Raw genomic sequence first — 24,095 nt, 5'->3', positions numbered from 1 at the left:
TCTATTCAAACAGATAAAGACACTTATCTACAATGTTACTGGCAGTAGTATTATTCTTACTTCACAAATGGCTATATTGTCATTAGTCATTAATAAACTGATTAAAGGGGGTGTCCACTACTATGACAACTTCTTCTTGATCTAAATGTTTGGCCCCTATACAATAAAAAAAGCTTATACTCACCTCCCATGCCAGTGCCGTTCCAACGGTGTAAGCACTCGCGTTCCCTGGACTCTTGTGCAGCTGTTACGACACGTGAGCCCGGCGCTCAATCAGCGTTGGCGTTGCTGTCCCCGACTTCATATGAATTTAAAATGAAGAAGAAGTGAGCGTAAAGCTGCAGCACAGACTTCTTCATGTTCAATTCGTAAGAAAGTGGGGCCAGTGACGTCAGTGCTGATTTGGGCACCACACTCACGTGTCGTAACAACCGCATGTGAGCCCCGGGAATGCAAGTTTCAGCACGGCTGGAATAGTACCGGCATGGGAGGTGACTATAAGCTTTTTTATTTTATTGGGACCAAACATTTAGATCAAGAAGGGGTTGTCCTAGTAGTGGGCAACCCCTTTAAAGATTATCAATTTATCATTCCACATATCTTGATCACCACAAATCACTTGATAGATAATTTTTGGAAGAGGAAAGACATCTCTTTGATTGACATTATCATTGAAAAAGTAGCAACCCATGAAATATACATGCACAACCATGTTTTTAGAGATGGAAACATGCTGAATTGTGAAAGAAATTGGTTACATTGGAATGGGAAATTCTCAACATCTTTACACTTATTTCCTAAGTAATTATTTGCTTTGGTATCCATATTTCCCATATGTTTGTTCTTTCATTTTAAATAACAATTGACTCATTTCCCTCTTTACCTTTCTTTCCTCTTTGTTCATATTTTTATCCCCTCCCTTGCCCTTTCCCTTCCCTTTCCTTTTGTGTAAGTAAAATTATTTACATTCTTTTAACTTTACACCATTATGGAAAACTTATTAAAAACTACTTGACTAATAAAAAAGTCACCAGTTTTTGCTCTTTTTTTATTCTTTGTTGTTGTTGTTGCTTTTGTTGTTGTTTTTATTAAAATTATTATTTGGCCAATCTTTTCCAGAGATGTGTGCCTGTTTATTTAGTGCTACTTTATATGATTTTTGCAGGGCAATTATGCAGAGCACATCCCCAGATAATCCTTTGGGCAACACTCCCTTGATAAGACAATAAAAATTAACACTAATACTCAGGGGAGTAGTCGGAATAAAATAAGAACAAAAGAATTTCATGCAAAAAAAATCTATAATTGAATGCCACAAGATAAAAAAAAGTGTATGCAATAATTTGCAAATGATGAATACTCTGTGACTAAGGCGGGATAACACTTGCGAGAAACTCACACGATTCTCGCGTCTCAATACCCGGCACTGCCACCAGCACTCGGGACCGGAGTATGCGGCTGCATGTATTTCTCTGCAGCTGAGCGCTCCGGTCCAAGTGCTGGTGGCTGTGCCAGATATTGAGACGCGAGAATCGTGTGAGTTTCTCGCAAGTGTGACCCTGGCCTGAGGGCACAATGAGCGCCAGTAATGTGTCAGAGCGTTTTTCTACCATCATCATGTGGATTTTAATTTTATAATTTATATACTGTAGAATAAAGCTTGAAGATTTTATCTACTCATGGAAGTGCTGATCCACTTTTTTCTGCTATATGTATTTTCTGCCGGTCGACAGCATGATAGCGGCACCAGCTATGAAAAGGACAGGTTAATTTTCTCATGCATCTGTTTTTTCAGTGATTCGGAGTCACTGTGTATGTTCAGAACTAAAAAATGAATCTTAACGACTTCTTCTTGGACGGCATTTATCATAGGGAAACTTGGTCTGCATTTATGAGCAGTGGAAGGAACCAGTTAGAAGGGATTTGGAGGAAGGATTATCAAGCATATTCAGCTAAAAAGTAACCTGTAGCTGGACAATCCACTTTACAAGTCAGAGTGCAGAACCATTCTGATCCCTTATTTCACAGTTTGGTTTTATTAAAAGCATTAATGATAAGCTCTGTCTCTGTTTAGGGCTCCACGGAGGAAGAGCAGCAGATAGGAAAATCAACATCCCTGATAGAAAGTCAACACCACCACCTGCTGCACTGCCTGGAAAAGACAACTGTAAGTCCCACTGCGGCCAATAACGCCATGTGCTACGCTACGTGTGTCTCTCAGCGTCTTTACCTACATTTGTCCCACAGATGAATTGGAATTCTTTTATTGTAACCAGTCCAATGCATGCCGCGAATCTCTGCAGGTCTTCATATAGAACAACACAGCAGTATACAATTTGCTAGTTTGAAATCCATGAGGGGGTCTCCAACATACGTCCTAATCATTAGTTCTTCCACCAGTCCTAGGACAGGGTAATGTAAATATTACTTCCAAGGTTACATGTTCTGTAGATATGACCTTCAAATATTCCAAGATGGAACAAGACAGAGCTAGTCTTAGATTGTCAGTTCTCATCCTCAAGAGTGTAAAGCCTGCAACATATTCAAGGGTGCCCAATTGCAGTGCAAATACTAAAATCTGAATTAAAATCAATACGTGCAAATTTGTGTGCTAGCTCCATGGTATTTATTTTACGCTTAGGCTAACTTCACTGATCCATGTTCAGACCACAATGCTCAGCCCTACAACGGGACACCTAACCATAACCAACAGGCTCTTATATGCCTATGCGGCGGTAAGTCCAGTCCGGCCTTTGGGGTCCATTTATGGACTCTGTAACACGTACATGGCTTTTATGGGTCTTTTCAGTAACAATTTTGTAGGTAAACAGCAACTCCACCCTCAAAACCTATAGATAATAATAAATTTAAAAAACATGCAGAATATCCGTTTTCTCATCGTGAATTGCTGGGATATACTAATAATAATAATATTCACTTTATTTCTATAGCGCCAACATATTCCACAGCACTTTACATTTTAGAGGAGACTTGTACAGACAATAAAAGACATGACAGAATAACAATAATCACATAAATCAACAGATACCAAGAGGAGTGAGGGCCCTGGATTACGTTTGGGATCACTTTGATCCTTCTTAATTGCATTCATTGTTTGAAGAAGGATCATAAATGATCCATAACACGTTGCATATTTTGCTCTTTTGTCATGTTCTTTTTCCTTGAAATTTTGAATAAAGCCTTTTTTTCTGGATCATGGGAGATGGATTTCCTTTGCCCTCTACTATTGCTGCCCACCGGCCGTGTGATCCGTGCGCTGCTGGTGAATCAGCTGGACTTTTTTCCTTTTGACTCTGAAGTGGGTTGAGCTACCACTAATTAAATATCCAAAGATAGGCCATCAATAAAAGTCCCTAACCCCCATATAATATTTATTATATCAGGGCTTTATTAATAGCCGGCATAGAAACATAATGTCAATATAAAGCTAAGAAACAGTGTGCTGTAAGTAGAACCCCCCGCCCACCCCTGCCACCACCAGAAGTTAATTAGGATTATGTACGAATGTCTCTCCTGAGGTTTTTTATTTGCGAGCAATGGTTCTCTGGCTTGGGAACACAAGACTGCACAATGTCCTCATGAAAGAAATGAAATCAACATAAAATTGTCTGGAACGTGGAACAATGTTTGCTTTTGCTCTTTCATTAAGTCAAGATTGGTTTATGCAGCGCACCGCTAGATGTTCTCTGCATCTTTTCATACTCCGCATTACCAAGCCTGGGCAATTTATTGCTGGCAAATTGAAATGTATCATTTCTTTCTGTCAGCAGAGGGTCCTCTTACATTTGCCTTAACAGTGGAAATATATGGATTAAAATGCAGGGATTCTCTTTTTCAGCCAAGCTCCTACTGGGAGTACAGTATCAATATTATGAATACAATTTTTCCAAGTGTTTCTGAAACCTCAGCATATAAAGTCCATGACTAAAAATATACGATCAATAAACATCTGCCATCAGCGCTATGTGTTTTAGTTCTAAGACCGTTGCCACGTGTTTGACTTAGAAACACTTAGCAAACCCTAAATATAATTGAGATTTTATGGTCTGTACATAAAGGTTAGCTAAACTTCTGATCTCAGGGAGTGGGGATTCACTATCCTTTGCTGTGCCAAAAAAAGAGAAGGCAAAGTGAAGGTCAGTCATCTACACCCCCACTATCCACTGATGTGTTATCCAATATAATGCAAATTTTTAACCCAATTATGACTTATGTCGAAGATCTCAGGCCACTCTGAGACTGCCTGTTAATTCATGATCTTTAGTACAGTAATATTCTATGTTTTTAACACATGTCAGTGCTATCAACATTCGATATAAAAACTTCCATGCAAAATAAGGAGTTATTAAAGACAAAGGCGATACCACTCCATGTCCATTAAAAGTACTGTCTCACCATGATCACCAGGCAATTGATTGGTAACACTGGAGTCAGCTCTCCTAGCTGATTGGTTAGGGAAAGGACAACTATCTGTTTAAGGACAGTTTTGTTCTGTGGTGGGTCATGAAGGGAGTCTAAGTGATGGACACCACCTATGATGTTCCTAGAGTATTTGGATAGGAGTTTTCTTCATGAGACAACTCCTTATTCCCAATATATTTTTGTACTCAAAACTCTTGATATGTTGTCACAATGAATGGAGGATGAGGATGAGGGAGGAGTTCATATACCATGTAGAACATGGTTCTCTATTGAATTCAAGGCTACCGTGTAGTGCTGATCACCAGGACTCTCAGCGGCAGATCCCATGACAATTATCAGCAATGCTGTAACACAAAACTGATAATGTCTGTGAAGTGCTGTGGAATATGATGGCACTATATAAGAATTGCATAATAAATAATAATAATTTGCTGTCTTGCTGGGACAAACCACTTTATTAATTGTTTTGTATGTGATAACTAGCTGAAGAGCCCGGCGCTGCCCAGGCATAGTAACTAACTGTGGTTAGTTATAGCAAATTATAATTATCCTCCATCCCATAGTCCTGTGCCCATATACCCATCATACATATCCACGATCCCATAGGCCTGTGCCCATATACCCATCATACATATCCTCCATCCCATAGTCGAGTGCCCATATACCCATCACACATCCTCCATCCCATAGTCCCATGCCCATATACTCATCACATATCCTCCATCCCATAGTCCCGTGCCCATATACCCATCATACATATCCACGATCCCATAGGTCCGTGCCCATATACCCATCATACATATCCTCCATCCCATAGTCGAGTGCCCATATACGCATCACACATCCTCCATCCCATAGTCCCATGCCCATATACCCATCACACCTCCTCCATTCCATAGTCCCATGCCCATATACCCATCATACATATTCGCCATCCCATAGTTGAGTGCCCATATACCCATCACACATCCTTCATCTCATAGTCCCATGCCCATATACCCATCATACATATCTTCCATCCCATAGTCCCGTGCCCATATACCCATCATACATATCCGCCATCCCATAATCTCGTGCCCATATACCCGTCATACATATCCTCCATCCCATAGTCCAGTGCCCATATACCCATCACACATCCTCCATCCCATAGTCAACCATTATGACATCATAGTGAGCGGTGGGGCTTGCAACCTATGATGACATCAGCATCGCCATGGCAACCATTATGACACCATAATGAGGGGCAGGGCTTGATACACACACACTTTTTCCCCATTATGTAGATAGGGGCAAAATTGTTTAGTGAATTGGAACGCGCGGGGTTAAAATTTCACCTCACAACATAGCTTAGGACACTCTCGGGGTCCAGACGTGTGACTGTGCCAAATTTTGTGGCTGTAGCTGCGACGGTGCGGATGCCGATCCCGGACATACACACATACATACAAACATACATACATACATACATACATACATACACTTGAGCTTTATATATTAGATAAGCCTAAAATAACCCTTAGTTCATGATCTTCGTACTTTTTAGCAATTAAATTCACCCCAGTAATTTTTAATGCAACCAGTTCTTGAGGTTTTATTATAATTTCTCCAAAAAGATCTAATTTATTTATTGTTGTTGGCCGGCAATGACTTGTTAAACATAAAAATGTAGTGCCATATTGTTTTATATGATATTTCTCTGTAATTTTAGCAATTATAATATTGATTTGCACAATGATTCGACAAAGACTATCAGGGTGGTACTGGCCAACTAGAGGACCAGGGAATCTAATAGTGACCCGGGCTCTGACACAACGATGGACCCAAAAGGTTCACAAGAAGGTTTCCCCCATTTGGAGCTGACGTTTGAGCCAATTACTTGCCACTAGAGTTTGTCCTTCAAGTACACTAATAAAAACAACGGGGACATGCACATGTTCTGTCTACCTCTATGGATGTGTTCACCTTTACTTTTTTGGGGGGGTAACTTCAGAAAGGATGAAACAAGTTCAATACAGTATTGCAATGTGCTACCACAACCTTTGACAGACTGCAATTTAGATCATAGCCGCTTGGTGTCTACGCACAGACACATTTAGCATAGACCTCTCCAGACAGAGTATCACATTTTTTATTTTTTTTTAAGATTGTCATATTGCGCAATGCATCTTTGACCAAAAAAAGGGAAAGAAGGACACATCTATAGCGTGAACTCTAAATATAATTTCCTTCAGTGGGCCCAATCAATGCTATTCAAACACAGAATTCTACTGATTCTAAATATGTTTGTAAAGAAGCATGGCAACGTCTGTGAATGCATAGTGCCCAAGTCAGATGGTCCTCACCTTGCAAAATAATGTATGCTCACTTTTGACATTAGGTCTAATCTCTCCATTACATCATGGTTATATAATGTGCTCATGCTGAACATTCACATTATCTATGTACATTAATATTTGTAAGGATTTCAATGGAGCAAGGTCAATTTGACAAGCACATTTGCTTACTTTTATTTGTGCTTATCTACATTATTATATGGCATTGCTTGCCAATGCTATATGAATGGTCCATGTTGGAAAAATGTTTGCTTCTAATTGACTATACTGGAATGATTTTGCCCGTGTATCTAAAATAGATTTATTTTTATTTATTTTGACTTTGCTTTCTTATTAAACTATTATCCTGCCCGAATGCAAGTGAATTGGCTATGTGATATTTGCTGCAAATTGCCTCACTGCTGGTTTGAGATTTGCCTACTGGGAAGGATCAAAATATCAATTTAGACTGCTAAGAACTGGCAATCCTTTGTAGGAAAGGGCATAAGTGATAAAGAAATGTACATATGTATATGCAGGCTTGGACTGGCCTACAGGAGAGCAGGAGAATCCTCAGGTGGGCCCCTGCGCAGGAGTGGGCCACCACCCTCTCCTATTAGCAGTACTTGGCAATATATGTTAGCATCTTATTCATTTAGCAATCTACCCAATTCATTGTTATATACATTTGTGAATGAGGATAATGTCACATTTGCATGTAGGTGAAAAGTGGGACCCCAGAGTTGGTAATTGGTGGACCATTGGCACCCAAGTCTGACACTGCATATGTATATAAAAGCAAAAAATGTAAGGGTGCAAACCTTCCCTCCAGAGATGGTAAAAATAGAAGCAGCACTCCAATGCAATGAATGCAATTAATCAAATATAAAGTGATTCTTTTAATCGCTCACATTGGCAACGTTTCGGTCCATTTGAGGACATTTCCGAAATGTTGCCAGTATGGGACATTAAAAAATCACTTTATATTTGATTCATTGCATTGGAGTGCGGCTTCTTTTTTTACCATATATGTATATAGATATATGTATATATCTATATATAGTGGAGAAAAGTAATTGATACACCGCAGATTTTGCAAGTTTTCCCACTTACAAGGAATGGAGAGGTCTGTAATTGTTATCGTCGGTGGAAAAACTTGCAAAATTGGCAGTGTATCAAATACTTATTTTCCTCATTGTATGTAAATATATATATACAGCTCTGGCAAAAATTAAGAGACCACTTTCAAATGTTCAGTTTGTCTGATTTTTCTCTTTAGGCTACTTTCACATTAGCTTTTTTAGCGCTGCGCTTCGTGCGCAATACAAACGCATACAAAAAACGCATGATGCGTTTTGCATGCATTTGCGTTTTTTAGGAGCTGCGTTTTAACCAGTTTCTAGCCATGTTAACTCTTACAATGCATGCAATTTCAAACGCAGGCGTGCGCATGTAAATGCGCACACCTGCATTCCCATAGACTGTAATGTGTTATTTTGTCGCATTCCGTGCGCAAGCGTGTGCATGCTTTTTTTGACGCTGTTGGATGGACCTAAAAATGTAACATGTTGCGTCTGGCGCGCCTAGGCGCACACTACAAAAAAACGCATGCACACGAAAACGCATACGAACGCGTCCAAATGCTAGACCATGCGCCCGCCATGTTAAACATAGGGGCGCATGCGCATGGATGCACACGATGCTAAAAAATGCTAATGTGAAACCAGCTTATAGGTATATTTTTGAGTAAAATGTAAATTGTTCATTTAGTCTATAAACTTCTGACATGTCTCCGAATTTCCAAGCAATAAATTTTATATTTTTTTCTGACAAAGAAAAATTGTCAAAATGTAAAAAAAAAACAGTGCTTTCAGACCTCAAATAATGCAAAGAAAACAAGTTCATAATCATTTAGAAACAACAATACTAATGTTTTAACTCAGGAAGAGTTCTGAAATCAATATTTTGTGGAATAACCATGATTTTTAATCACAGCTTTCATGCGTCTTGGCATGCTTTCCACCAGTGTTTCACACTGCTTCTGGCGCAAAAATGTAAGCAGTTCTTCTTTGTTTGGTGGCTTGTGACTATCCATCATCGTTTTCAATGGGGTTCAGCTCTGGAGAATGGGTTGCCCATGACAGGGTTTTGATGTGGTGGTCTCTTATTTTTTGCCAGAGCTGTATATATATATATTCACACACACATAGGTTTGTGAACCCTTCAGTATTTTCTATACTTCTGCATAATTTTGATCAGATTGTTATCCAGGAGTGGATAAAGATAACCAAATCAATCAGGAATATTAGATCTGTCTCCTTTTTGGTAGGACAATGATCCAATTCCATGTCTGTGTGTGATAAAAGTACCGTATGTGAACCTTTGGTTGGGATAAGCAGAAAAATTGAAGGTGAAATTGGAGTATTATGTTTTCAATCAATGGGATGACAATCAGCTGTGGGTAGGCAGCCTGTTTTCCTTAAATAACAGGGATCTATCAAAGTCATATCTTCACAACATGTTTGTGGAAGTGGCACAAACAAAGGAGATTTTAGAGGAGTAGAGAAGAATAGTTGTTGATTCTCATCAAAATATAAAAGGTTACATTGTGCACCAATGTACTAAATTCAAGATAAATGTGATGCGAGTCACTGTAGTAAATATGAGTCCCAAAAGTGGAGAGAAAGACTACAATAACAGATAGTAAAAATATAAGCTACTTACAGAATAAGTAACGTGAGGTCAGGTCCAGGAAATGGAGCCGTGCAACAAGGGGAAGACAGAAAAGAAATCTAATTCACGTGCTGAGGTTAGGAAAACCAGAAAGACAAGACAGTGAACAAGGAGCAGGCACAAGAGAAGTCAGGTCACAAGCAAAGGGTCTAAGTCCGGGAAGGGAATCATGACAAGCTGGGTCAGGCAGAGAGCACAGAGGGATCAATCTAAGGGCCCCGTCACACATAGCGATCTCGCTAGCGAGATCGCTGCTGAGTCACAAGTTTTGTGATGTACCAGCGAGATCGCTGTGTGTGACAGCGATCAGCGACCGGCCCCCCTGCCGGTATCGCTGATCGCTGTTGGAAAGCCCTGGACATGTTTTTGGCCGCTGGTCTCCCGCTGGCCAGCACGCATCACTGCATGTGACAGGCGGGAGACCAGCGATCAGCTGGTAACGAAGGTAAACGCAGGGTTTCTAAGCACATCGCTGTGCTTAGAAACCCTCTGTGTACCTTAGTTACCAGTGCGCTGATGCAGGGAGCTGGTAACTAAGGTACACATCAGGTTTCTAAGTGATGCAGGTCCCATAGAAACCCGATGTGTACCTTAGTTACCAGTTCCCTGCATCAGAGCGCTGGTAACTAACGTACATAGCGATGCCGGGCGCTCGGCGTCGCTGGTGCTGATCGCTGGTGAAGCTGTCTGTTTGACAGCTCATCAGCGATCATGTAGCGACTCACCAGCGATCCTGACAAGTTCATATCGTTGTCGGGATCGCTGGTGAGTCGCTATGTGTGGCGGTGCCCTTACACAGGCAGCAGCAAGTGTATGATTGACACTGGGTAGAGGAGCTTGCATTCTTAAGTAGAAGACTAATCAAGGAAAGTGAACACAGATGATTGCAGCACATACCAAGCACAACCATAACAGACCGACAGCCTCTACACAAAGTAACATATCAGACAGGAACAGAGTGGAGATCGTGACAGTAATTATTACCCTTCTCAGGTGTAGCTAATCAATAAAGAAAACTCTAAGGGCAAAGCTTATAATAGTCTGCAAGGTCTCAAAGAAACCTAAGGTCACTTCTAAACAACTAAAGTTCTCTCTCACATTTGCTTAAGTTTGGAGAAAGAAAAACACTGCACTACTGCACTCTAGTATAAAAACCTCAGATGGTAATCTTAGAAACACGGTGGTGGCAGAATCATGATTTGGGTCTGATTTGCTCTATCTGGGCCAGGATGCCTTGCCATCATTGATGGAACAATAAATTCAGATTTTTTTTTCAGCAAATTAAAGAGGAAAAAGATAGAACACCTGTCAATGAGTTGAATCTCAAGAGAACGTGGGTCAATCAGCAAAGAGAATGCCCAAATCACACACGTTGCTCTACAAAAGAAAGGTTACAGAAGAGTAAAGTTAAAGTTCTGCAGTGGCCAAGTCAAAGTCCTGTCCATAATCCAATAGAATTGTTGTGGAAGGAACTGCAGTGAATGGTTTTTGAAAGAAAACCCACCAACATAACAGAGCTAAAGCTGTTTTGTGGGGAATAGGCTAAAATTCCTCCAAGTTGATGTGCAGAACTAATTGACAATTAGCAGAAAAGTCTAGATGGAGTTATTGCTGCACAAGAGGGTCACACCAGATACTGAAAGCAAAGGTTCACATACTTTTTTCATTCACAGATATGTTTTATTAAATCATTTTTCCTAATATAAATAAATGACAGTCTAATTTTATTGACTCATTTGTTTGATTTGGTTCTTTACATGTGGGACTTATCGGAAAATATGATCTAGTTTTAAGTTGAACTTTCAAGCACCACTGTATACTATACACTATACTACACTATAAAAATAATACAAAGCTTAGGCTGGCTTCACACTAGTGTTTTGTGGCCCTGCGGATGGCAGCCTACTTCCTTCTTTCTGCCTCTGTTAAGCCCCGCCCACTGCCGCACCTCTGCATTGAGCTCCGCCTATGTCTACATGCGTCCTGCGTACCCTATCTTTAACAATGGGTAAGTAGGCCATGCGGATGTATGCTGATGCACCTACATGCATCGTTTTGACGCTGTGCCGAGCTGCGCCGAACGCAACAAGTTGCATTTTGTTGCAGTCGGCGGACACGTCAAAACGACACATGCAAATGTGTCAGCATACATCTGCATAGCCTGTGCTTACCCAATGTTAAAGATAGGGTACACAGGACGCATGCAGACATAGGCGGAGCTGAAGGAAGAGGTGCGGCAGTGGACGGGTCTTAATGGAGGCAGAAAGAAGGAACTAGGCTGCCATCCGCAGCCCTGCCAGACACTAGTGTGAAACTAGCCTTACATTGATTACTGTATAAAAGAGAATAATTTAGTCTGGAATAGTGTTCCTCAAATACCTCCACAATTAACGCTATTTGCATTGTATTATGTAATGTATGGCATGTTTCTATGGCAAATCTTTCCTTTTGGGGGGAAGAAAATCTCTACCCAGAAGTGGGTCAATTCTTAAGCCAATTATTAAAACTATAGTTTGTGGATGCAAAATAATTGGGAACAGTAAAATATTGATTTTGGAGCACAAAGGCGCACCTTTATTGTCACAAGAATTATCTTTTAATATAGATTATAAATTATTAATATATAAATTATGTTAATTATAGACTCAGCATAAGGGCAAATATCATGACAATGGGAACTGTTGCCCTAAGGCTGGAGAAGTCACTGGGAGATAATCCAATATGTATGACCATGTATGATATTGAAATTATATTTATATATTTTTGTGTTATTGGTGTATTGAAGGTTCCTTACTTATAAACCTTTACAAATCAACAGTCTTGTGACATTGAAGCAGCTCCTTGTCCTTTAAACCCAGCATGTGCAATATGGAATGTCGGAGCTGAGAAATGGAATGCCGGAATGTGCAATCAATTTGTGTTCTTATCTTCTGTTGGCATGTTGTCCTGTAGGGATTGTCCTATCTTGTGGATGATCCCCTGTTATCTGTACGAACTTCCACTCTAAAGGTATTACATTTACTTATTCAATTCATGTTTTAAATTAAGAATGGGCAAATTCGCAGGTTTTGAAGTCAATTGAAAAAATGAAATTAGTTATAGGATAGATTTGCAGGGCTGCTATCAGACATTCTGTGGCCTTATACAGCCAAGAAGTCTTGGCCTTTTGGCCTCTCCATCACCAAGGTAGCACATCTGAGCTTTGGGGGGTAAATCACAGTGTAGCCTGGATGGTGAAAATTAAGACAATAAGAGAAGGTCGTTTGTGGTAACACAAAGTAGGGATGGATGGAAGAGAAAATTGCATACATTATGGAGGCAACAGGAGATATTGGGTGACAGGGCTCTATATGGGAAGTAAGGGGCAGAGGGAATAAAAAATAGGGTTTAGTCAAGGGGAACAGGGAAAAAAATACCCTAGCAGGGACTCTGAGTTAGGACAAAGAGGGTGACAGAAGGCGGGAAGGTGCTCTGTTAGAGGGGGCATTAGGTTACAAGGTTTTGTGGTGGTACCAGGGGGTAGAGAGGCAGGGGGCATGAACAAGAAAGTGATAATGGGAAGAAAGTACTCTGTGATGGCTCACAGGAAGGTAGGAAGTTGCATTAATGGGCCACAAGGGTAGGAAACATTAGGTATCAGAACTGTAGGAAAGAAGAGAGCCGAGGGAACAGAAAATACCATAGATAGAATGGTGGGCAGGGATAAAACAATCTGGCAAGGACCCTTAAGAAGGGCAGGGGTAAGACAGTAGGTGGGAAAGGACTCTGTGGGTGATTTTTCTCTTTTGGTCAAGCCCCTGTCAACAGGATGTACTGCCTGATAACAACTCTGTATATTTACATATATTTTAAAATATTTCAAGAATCTGTTGGGAAAGCAGCTACATTTAGCCCTCTACACTCCGCAGACAGTGAATCAGTGTCAATGCAGAATAAATCACATCCAGTTGATATGTAACTACTTTTCCTAAGCATCGAAACCAGTGAAAATGCCCACTCTTGGTTTTATGTTGGTTTTATGTTGGTTTCTGTGATCCACGTCCAGATTGCTACTGTCTGATACAGAGAAAAGGTTTGCTAAACTTGGTAAATGAGAGTCAGTGTCTTACATTTAAGAAAGTTCAACTGCAGTAGGAAGGAAATAGATCCACAGGTGATAGATTGTGTTTTTATAGTAAACTCTATACAGTAATACTGCACAGTAGGCAAGAATTTGCCACAAAAGCATTCTGCAGAAATAATGGAAGCAAAGTACTGCAGCAAAAATGTTATTTCTGTGTAAATGAGAAATAATATCAGGACGTTAATCTGGGAAGGCAAGACTATGCTTTTTGCACCTTTTTAAGGTTTTTTCTTGCCATAAAATCAAATTGTAATGGATCCTTACAATTTATTTATTCAGAAAGCAAACACATTACACCATTGTATATGTTGAAATCCGAATCTCAGCAACCCGTTAAAGGGCTCGGAACGATTTTCATCCAGCTGCAGTAGGAGAGTCTACAATTACACTTTTTTTAAAGCAACATGTCACTAGATTCATGCTGCCCAAATCACAGTGAGCATGAATCAGAGCTTGCAGTCAGATAAGTCTCTTTTAAATGCCACAGAATTTCAGGGAAAGCATAGTTAAAAAAAAGGTGGCCAAGACCAAAAGAGAGAGAAGTGACCAGAGCGGCGCAGATGTGACAAGACTCTCCCCACTCTCCTCCATGTAATTTCTCCCTATATACAGTGGGGAAAAATATTATTTAGTCAGCCACCAATTGTGCAAGTTCTCCCACATAAAAAGATGAGAGAGGCCTGTAATTGACATCATAGGTAGACCGCAACTATGAGAGTCAAAATGAGAAAACAAATCCAGAAAATCACCTTGTCTGATTTGGCAAGATTTATTTTGCAAATTATGGTGGAAAATAAGTATTTGGTCACCTAAAAACATGCAAGATTTCTGGCTCTCACAGACCTGTAACTTCTTCTTTAAGAGGCTCGTCTGTCCTCCACTCATTACCTGTAGTAATGGCACTTGTTTGAATTTATCAGTATAAAATACATCTGTCCACAACCTCAAACAGTCACACTCTAAACTCAACTGTGGTGAAGACCAAAGAACTGTCGATGGATACCAGAAACAAAATAGGCCTATGATGTCAATTACAGGCCTCTCTCATCATTTTAACCTGGAGAACTTGTACAATTGGTGGCTGACTAAATACTTTTTTTCCCCACTGTACAAGGGAAAGACATACCTCGGTGCAATCATGCAGACAAACTCTGATTCACGCTCCTGTGCTTCTGGCAGCATGAATCTAGTGACAGGTTCCATTTAAAACTGGTTTGCTTAAAGGGGTTCCTTCCTTCCTTTCTTTTTATTTCTTCCTTCCTTCTTTCTTTCATATTCGTTTTTTCTTTCTTTTTCTTATTTTTTCCTACCTCTTTTCCTTTCATCATTTTATTCTTCCTTCCACTCTTTCTTTTTCTCTATCTTTCTTTCTTTCTCTTTCTTTCTTTCTTTCTTTCTTTCTTTCTTTCTTTCTTTCTTTCTTTCTTTCTTTCTTTCCTTTTTATTTTCCTTTCTTTCATAGTCTCTTTCTTACATACATTCCATCTTTCCTTCCTGCCTTTCATTCTTTTCTTCCTTCTTTCCATTCTTTCTTTTTTTACTTCCTTTTCTTTCTTTCTTTCTTGCTTTCTTTCTTTCTTTCTTTCTTTCTTCCTATTGCAACTCAGACTTCACTTTAATGACTCTGAGCTGCAATACCAAAAACAATCCATGGACAGTAGAGGCGCTGTTTCTGTAAAGAAAGCAAACCTTTTCCAATCTCAGTTAACTCCTTTAACTCTAATTGAAAGGCAACCTACAACAAGCTAGATATATTTCCAATTTGCCTGTTGACAATTTGGTGTATTAGTAAGCACTAGTCATTAAGACAGTTGTGCTTGCTTTGAAGTTTAATGCCATTACTGTGCTGTTTGCCCTAGTGATAGCCAGGCATTCTATGGAGTCAGCAGTATGTTGAATCTGCACTTTAGAAATGCTATAATCATTCTGGAATTGATATTTTGATTTTTTGCAGAACCATGAGTTCATGGATGAACAGATGTTTGAACAAAACTGCCGAGAGAGCTCCATGCAGAACTATCCATCCAGCCGCAGCCCATCTCTGTCCAGTCACCAAGGAGTTACATCATCTTGCTGTTCTCGTAGGAACAAGAAGACCACACATCTCCCAAACTCTAATGTTCCAGCTACAAGGCTACGTAGCATGCAAGAGCTTAGCACTATTCACATCCAATGTGGAGATCAACCTTCTCTAAGTACAAGGTATGGATAAAATGGCAAGGATGTAAGCTGCTGTACTGCAAATGCAATTTTACCGTTACAGCCAATAAAGGTTATCATTTGTGTATTAAATATGAAAAAGTTCTGAAATTATATCAATTTGACATAGTTTCAACATTCTCTGTTACATGCCGTTGCATACTTAGTGAAAAATGTCTATCACACTCCACCAGGGGATGGGAGATAATAAAGGGGAGGGGTATAGGTTCAGCCATAATGCATGAACCATACATACGTATTTATTTCCTACTAAAAAGCCATCTAAACCTCTCTTTAAACCATTGGCGGTTTGAGCAGTGACCAACACCTGCAGAAGAAGGCTGGTCTCCTGGAGATGGAACCTTTTTTTCTCCAGACAAAAGGACTGTTCCTTGTCTTTTGAAGGGGTTATATATGAAACGGCTTTTGACCATATTTTAGCATGGGCTATTTATGTACTTGCAAGTTAAACATGTCTCACCCTTTTAGACATCTCTTCTCATGGCTACATAAATGTAATTTGTTTAAGCTTTTCTCCTAAGTAAGATCATCCATACCACTTATCAGTTTTGTGGCTCTCCTTTTTACCAGTTGCAACTCCAGAGCATCCTTCCATGAATTGGTGCCAAGAAGTTAACTCCATATTTCAGCACTAAAGCTTTGTAATGTGGTAGTTTGGCATCACTATCCTACGAGTTCATGCCTGTTTTAATTCATGACAATATGCAAGGTGGGCTATTTATATGGATACACCTAAATAAAATGGGAATGGTTGGTGATATCAACTTCCTGTTTGTGGCACATTAGTATATGGGAAGGGGGAAATTTTTCAAGATGGGTGGTGACCATGGCGGCCATTTTGAAGTTGGACATTTTGGATCCAACTTTATTTTTTTCAATGGGAAGAGGGTCATGTGACACATCAAACTTATTGAGAATTTCACAACAAAGCAATGATGTGCTTGGTTTTAACATAACTTTATTCTTTCATGAGTTATCTACAAGTTTATGACGACTTATAAAATGTGTTCAAAGTGCTGCCCATTGTGTTGGATTGTCGATGCAACCCTCTTCTCCCATTCTTGACACACTGATAGCAACACTGCAGAAGAAATGCTAACACAGTCTTCCAGTATCCGTTGTTTCAGATGCTGCACATCTCGTATCTTCACAGCATAGAAAATTGCCTTCAGATGACAAAATTGATAAAAGTCTAAGCTGTGTGCACACGCTGCGGAATCTGCTGCGGATTGATCTGCACGGATTTTCAGAATCCGCAGATAAATCCGCAGGTCATAAGACCTGCAGTTTATCTGCGGATTATCCTGTGGTTTTGCCCTGCGGTTTTACCATCTCCACAATGGAGGAGATAGGAAACCGCTGCGGAATCCACAGAAAGAACTGACATGTCAATTCTTTCTGCAGTTTAGAAACCGCAGAAAATCCGCGCTGAAAATTCCGCAGCATCTGCACTGCGGTTTCCATTTCCCATAGGGAATAATGGTACTGTACACCGCAGCAGAACCTGCTGCGGATCCGCAGGGCCAAATCCGCTGCAGATCAGGAGTAGAATCCACAGCGTGTGCACATAGGGGTCAGATTAGGAGATCTTGGTGGCCATTCCACTGGCCCACGATAACCAGTCCACTTTCCAGGAAACTGTTCATGTAGGTATGCTCGGACCTGACACTCATAATTGATGAAACACAAAAATTGAGCTTGGTTTGAGATGGTACACATGCAGCATATAAATGCATGTTCACATGGCCAAAAAGCATACAAAACCTACAAAAGACAAAATAAAAAAAAACCCTGCTATAATTAAATAAGTAAAAAGCAAAAGTGCATTTAAATCATACAGAGTTCTTAGTAATACTGTATTTGATCAAACATCGCATAAAAGCCGTCCCACCATCGACAAGGTGACTCTGTGGTCGGGGCGGTCCTACATTGTCTAGTATTAGTAACCTTATCATGTGTCAAAGTAGACGTCTGTGTGAATCAGGGCAGACAAGGACCGGGTCCCAACCACCGGACACCAGTCAGGGGAAGCCTTTAAATACAATTTCCAGCTCAGGAGAGGGAGGCCACACCCCAGCTTGCACACCATAATTGATGGTATGGTGTGGTATATGGGGTACAAAGATAGTGGGGCCATTCTTCATCAATGGAAACCTCAATGCCACTGTATATCTAAAATTGCTACATGGTGATGTGTTGCCCTCTTTATGCACTGAAGATGGCACATTCCCTGAGTTTTTCCAGCAAGATCGTGCGCCACCACATTGAGTGTCAGGTCCGAGCATTTCTACAAGGAATCTGACCCCCTTAAACTAGCATTTCTTCTGCTGTGTTGCTATCAGTGTGTAAAGTGTAAAGAATGGGAGAAGAGGGTTGCATTGATAATCCAACACAATGGGCAGCACTTTGAACACATTTTATAAGTGGTCATAAACTTGTAAATAACTCATGAAAGAATAAAGTTACGTTAAAACCAAGTACAATATTGTTTTTCTTGCGACATTCTCAATAAGTTTGGTGTTGTCACATGACCCTCTTCCAATTGGAAAAAATAAAGTTGGATCCAAAATGGCCAACTTCAATATGGCCTCCATGGTCACCCCCCATCTTGAAAAGTTTCCCCCCTCCCATATACTAATGTGCCACAAACAGGAAGTTGATATCACCAACCATTCCCATTTTATTTAGGTGTATCCATATAAATGGCCCACCCTGTATTGCCCATCGGTGCCCGTGTCACATGACCACAGGATGCCGATGGGTTGGCATGACAACCCGGGTTCTTCAGCTGACCCCTGTGGTTGTCATTGCCGGATTGGTATGAGCGACACTCAGTGGTCAGCGCTCATAGCAAGTGAGCATGTCTACTACTTAGAGCAGGGCTGAAGTACTGCTGTGTGTAGCACAAGCGATCGGATGATCACAGATTCTAGTCTCCCATGGAAACTATTGAAGCAAGTAAAAAGTGAAAAAAATGTTTAAAAATTAAAAAAATAAAAAAATGAAAGTTCAAATCACCCTCCATCTGCCCCATTTAAAATAAAACAATAGAACAGACACATAATTGGTATAGCCGCGTTCAGAGTCGCCCGATCTTCAATAAGAATCAATCTTCGGTAAACATCATAATGAGAAAAAAAATTGAAACTACAGAGTTAAATTTTTTTGATCGCCTCAACATGGGATTAATATGGTATCAATAAAAATGTCAACCCGGCGCACAAAAAATAAACCCTCACCAGCCCCAGATCACAAAAAATGGAGATGTTACAGGTATCGAAAAATTACTTTTTTTTTTTTTTAGAAATTTGGATTTTTTTTCACGACTTAATAAAAAAGAACCCATACATGATTGGCATCATCAAACTCATACTGACCTGGAAAATCATAATGGGAGGTCAGTTTTAGCATTTAGTGATCATGGTACAAAAGCAAAACAAAAAGCAATTGTGGAATTGCACTTTTTTGGCAATTTCACCGTACTTGTAATTTTTTTCCATTTTCAAGTACACTATATGGCAAAACCAATAGTGTCGTTCAATAGTACAACTCGTCCTGCAAAAAGAATGCCCTCATATGGCCATATTGCCAGAAAAATAAAAAAGTTATGGCTCTGGGAAGAAGGGGAGCAAAAGACGGAAACTCAAAAGTGGAGAAACCCGAGGTCGCGAAGGGGTTAAATGTATGTACATTGAACCTAATTTGCCAAGTGGATGACCATACACTCAGTTTATCAGCTTGTATCTCATAAACATCTAGCATAGAATGACTACACTGTATAGTGTCATCTGCAACAGTGTTAATGCAGAATTCTTGATCATTAATAAATATGTTGAATAACAATTGACCCAGCAATGATCCTTGCGGTACACCACTTTCAGCCCCACTTTTAGCCGAAGACCATTCAGAGCAGCAGTCATTCACCACAACTAAGTTCAGTCTTTGCCCCAGTTTTCGATCAAATTATAAGCCTTATTTTCTAAACCTACAGACCTTAGTTTACCCATTAGACATCTACATTCAACAGTGTCAAATGCCTTTGTAAAGACAAAAAACATTGTATCCACAGCTACCTCTGTCAAAGCTTCTACTCACAGGGGTTGCTCCTGACCAGAAGCCTGCAGTTACGACTCAGTGCTTGCATTTTGTTAAACTTCAGAAGAGGAGGTGATAGAGCTGGAGGCTGTTTCAGCAATGTAGGCCAAAAACAGTTCCTGATGCTCCGGCTTTAAAAGCAGTCTACCTACTCCCAGAAAACGGAGCCTTACAGGCCTTCCAGAGCTACACCATGACGCAGGCTCAACACCTCCTGCCTTAGCGGCTATTGTGTTTTTGGCACTACCAGCAGAAGCACCACCACCGCCATCCGTACCAGGTGGCCCCCCATGCCCACGTCCGCATCCTCTACCACCATACTTCCTCATGTTTTGGAAAATGGACCCAAAATACAAGCAGATATATGATACTGTATCAGAAGCGTACAGCTCTATACAGTCTAGGGATAACAGTAAATCTCCGAATATATTTCATGATTCATACACAGACGCTCACAGGCTCAGTATGGATTACCCAATAAAATAAAAAGTTGAAAAAGGGTACGGTATCACCAGATACAAAGTATATATAGTATAGTGTAAACATTCTGAATGTTCGTATACATTTCAGGAGGCAGACACAAAACGCTGTCAGGCCCAGTATGGATTGCACAAGAATATGAAAAGCTGTAAATGGGTAATGTAACACAAGCGTACAGCTGTATACAGTGTTGGGGTAATCTTAAAGCTCCTAATATATTGCCGGAGTAACAGACAGACGTTCACAGGCTCATTATGGATTACACCAGAATCTAAATAGCTAAAAAGGTTACTGTATCAGAAGCGTACAGCTGTATACAGTGTTGGCCAAATTTGAAATCTCGGTATATATTTCCGGAGTCACCCTCAGACGCTCACTCAGTATGGGTTTGACCATATTACAAAATGTTGGAAAAAAGGTACTGGATAACAAGATAGCAAGTATATATATTATAGGGTACAATTGAAATCTCCGTATACATAGTCCCGTAGTCACTCTCAGATGCTTACTCAGTATGGATTTGACCGTAATACTAAATGTCGAACAAAGGTACTGTATAACAAGATACAAGCTGTATCGAGTATAGGGTAAAAATTGGTATCTCCGATTCACCCTATATATAGAAGGCGTAAACCACACACGCTCACTCACTATGGATGATACCGTAATACAAAATTTGGAACAAAGGTACTGTATCAGCACATAGCAGGTGTATCCAGTCTAGGGGTAATTGTAAATTTCCGTCTATACTTCTGGCATCAGATAAAGACACTCACAGGCTCACTATGTATTACACCAGAATTTAAAAAGTAGAAAAAGGGAAAGGTAGTCGAAGCATACAACAGTATACAGTGTTGTGGTACTTTTAAATCTTCATATATATTTCAATCTCAGTAAGCCAGTCCAGACTCTCCGCTACTGGAAACTACATGGATACAAGTACAGATGGATAGTCGAGTGTTAGCAGAAATTTGGGAATTACTCATTGCGTAAAAACCTCCCGGTAGATGTTGCAGAGGCGATGCAGACCCTCAATTACTGTGTCTGTGGAGACAGCAAAAAAGGTTCTTTGTGAAGAAAGGATTGCTTTATTGCAGTAGCATGGATCACATCACCGTTACTCGTCTCCATCAAACTGTGATCATAGGGAGAGATGTAGACATGGTCCTCACTGCCTATCATGATGTGTGTGGTCATTTTGGAGTGCAAAAAACAGAAGCCACAGGCCGTAGGTGATTCTATTGGATTGGCATGAGAGGAGACATTGAAAAATGGTGGCTAGAACGTCACACGTCTGTGACTATCACAACTGTGAAAGGTGATCATAAAGCACCACTGCATCCGCTTGTAAGTTGACGTCCATTACAAATGGTAGCCATTGATCATCTGAAGGTAGAGGCCAGCAGGACAGGCCATAGCTACATCTTAACCATCCTCGATCAATACCCCAAATTTCTAGTGGCCGTCCATGTGAAGGATTTAACTGCCCAGTCTACACAGCGGTGGAGCAGGGAGAGGTAAGTATTGCAACTCGCAAGAGCTGTGGCCATGACAAAGCAGGGGGGCACACTCGTGGTCGACGGTACTTGCACAGGGCCCCTCATAGTACGCTGGTGTGTCTGATGGCAAGTGGGCCCCCCCACCATCAGAGACACTGTATTGTACTATGAGGGGCCCTGTGCCAGTGCCTTCGGCCATCAGTGGGCCCATCCACCTGTTCAGAGCAACGGTACTTGCCCTGGTGCGCCAGGTGTTGACCCCATCCCTTGGGGGGGTGGGCAGCCCAGTTAGGGAGGTTTAAAAAATGGCATATGTTGATGTGTTGGCTGGACATTCAGCTGCTGCAAAGGGTGGAATTGGGCAAGTCCAAGGAAGAGGAGGACAAAAGCGAGGCAATTTTCTGGCAACCTATGTGTCATCAGGGGAAGGTGGGACAAAATCCTTTGAAACCCATGCATGGTTCATTTTAATGAAGGTTAGATCATCAACATTTTGGGTCGACAGAGGGGTCCTTTTTTCTGTCAGGATTGATCCAGCAGCACTGAAGACTCTTTCAGATAACACACTAGCAGCAGGGCAAGCAAGCTCCTGTAAGGCATATTGTGCCAATTCAGGCCAGGTGTCCAGTTTAGAGGCCCAATAGTCAAAGGGGAATGACCTGTGAGGGAGAACATCGATATGGGAGAAGTAGCTTGTAACCATAGTTGACAACTGCTGTCTCCTGTCACTTTTAATCAATGCAGTATTAGCAGTCGTGTGAGTGGTACTTGAGAAATCATTCCACAACATTTCTCCAACGCCACTTCGGCTGTGTGCACCACGAACACCTCTTCCATTGTGCCCACTATGGCTCGAGGGAGAACCAGCACTGCTGCTGTGTGCTGGGAAAGCCTCAAACAAACGGTTTACCAGAGTTGCTTGTTTGTTAGCCAATATTATCTCTAGGTTCTCCTGTGGCATGATGTTGTTTAATTTGCCTTTGTAGTGTGGATCGAGGATGCTGGCCAGCCAGTAGTCATCATCTCTCATCATTTTGGAAATGCGGGGGTCCCTTTTTAGGATCCGCAAGGCATAATTGCACAAGTGGGCCAATGTTCCAGGTGTCAATGATGCACTGCCAGTGGTGGGTGGAGGAGCACTTTCTGGCAAATCCACATCCCTACAGTCACGCACAAACACTGTACCTGACCTTGGAATACCAACATTTTCTCTTGCCCCCTGAGAAGCATCCTCCTGCCCAAAATAATCATCCTCCTCCGCCTCTTCCTCTTCTTCCTCCACCTCATCCAGGACAGTTCCCTGACCAGACAATGGCTGACTGTCATCAAGGCTTCCCTCCTCCTCATCTGCAGATGCCTGATCCTTAATGTGCGTCAAACTTTGCATGAGCAGATGCATAAGTGGGATGCTCATGCTTATGATGGTGTCGTCTGCGCTTACCAGCTGTGTGCATTCCTCAAAACACTGAAGGACTTTACAGAGGTCTTTCAGCATTGTCCACTGCACACCTGACAATTCCATGTCTTCCCTCAAACTGCCTGCCCGTGTATCCTCCCACAAATGCATTACAGCCTGCCTCTGTTCGCACAGCCTCTCAACCATGTGCAGGGTGGAGTTTCACCTTGTTGCAACGTCTATGATTAGGCGGTGCTTGGGGAGATGGAGCAATCGCTGCAGCTTCTGCATATGAGTGGAGTGGACGTTTAAGCGATGGATGCGCGAGCACAGCCTTCGCACCTTATGTAGCAGGGATGTTAACTCCGGATAATTATTAAGGAAGCACTGCACCACCAGGTTCAAAGTGTGAGCCAGGCAAGGTATGTGTGTTAGTTTTGCACGGGCTATGGCTGCCACAAAATTACGGCCGTTATCACTGACTACCTTGCCTGCCTCAAGATGTAAACTGCCCAGCCATGACTCAGTTTGTCGCTGCAAGTAGTCGGCCAGTACCTCCTCGGTGTGTCTGTTGTTGCCCAAAGACATCATCTTTAGCACAGCCTGCTGACACTTACCACTAGCTGTTATATACACTGTGTTCAGAATTATTAGGCAAATGAGTATTTTGATCACATCATCCTCTTTATACATGTTGTCCTACTGCAAGCTGTATAGGCTTGAAAGCCAACTGCCAATTATGTAAATAAGATGATTTGCATCTCTGTAATGAGGAGGGGTGTGGTCTAATG

The 24,095-nt window shown here is 41.1% G+C and overlaps 1 protein-coding gene across 3 annotated transcripts in view; it reads left to right on the top strand.

Annotated features, from left to right (window-relative positions):
• The window catches only part of KCND3 (potassium voltage-gated channel subfamily D member 3), a 749,684-nt gene that overhangs the window by 627,376 nt on the left and 98,213 nt on the right, over positions 1 to 24,095 (top strand). For 2 of the 3 annotated variants that reach the window (XM_073557285.1, XM_073557284.1), the window contains 3 exons: positions 2,075 to 2,167; positions 12,444 to 12,500; positions 15,569 to 15,816. In XM_073557285.1, the coding sequence (XP_073413386.1) occupies positions 2,075 to 2,167; positions 12,444 to 12,500; positions 15,569 to 15,816 (398 nt within the window). The remainder of the gene's footprint in view (positions 1 to 2,074; positions 2,168 to 12,443; positions 12,501 to 15,568; positions 15,817 to 24,095) is intronic. The other variant, XM_073557286.1, reaches the window with a different exon arrangement.

This window comes from Dendrobates tinctorius, unplaced genomic scaffold (assembly GCF_039654945.1).
Source record: "Dendrobates tinctorius isolate UK_male_01 unplaced genomic scaffold, ASM3965494v1 ptg000246l, whole genome shotgun sequence".
NCBI lineage: Eukaryota > Metazoa > Chordata > Amphibia > Anura > Dendrobatidae > Dendrobates > Dendrobates tinctorius.
Note: the sequence above shows the minus strand (reverse complement) of the source record. Positions and strands in the feature narration are given on the sequence as shown.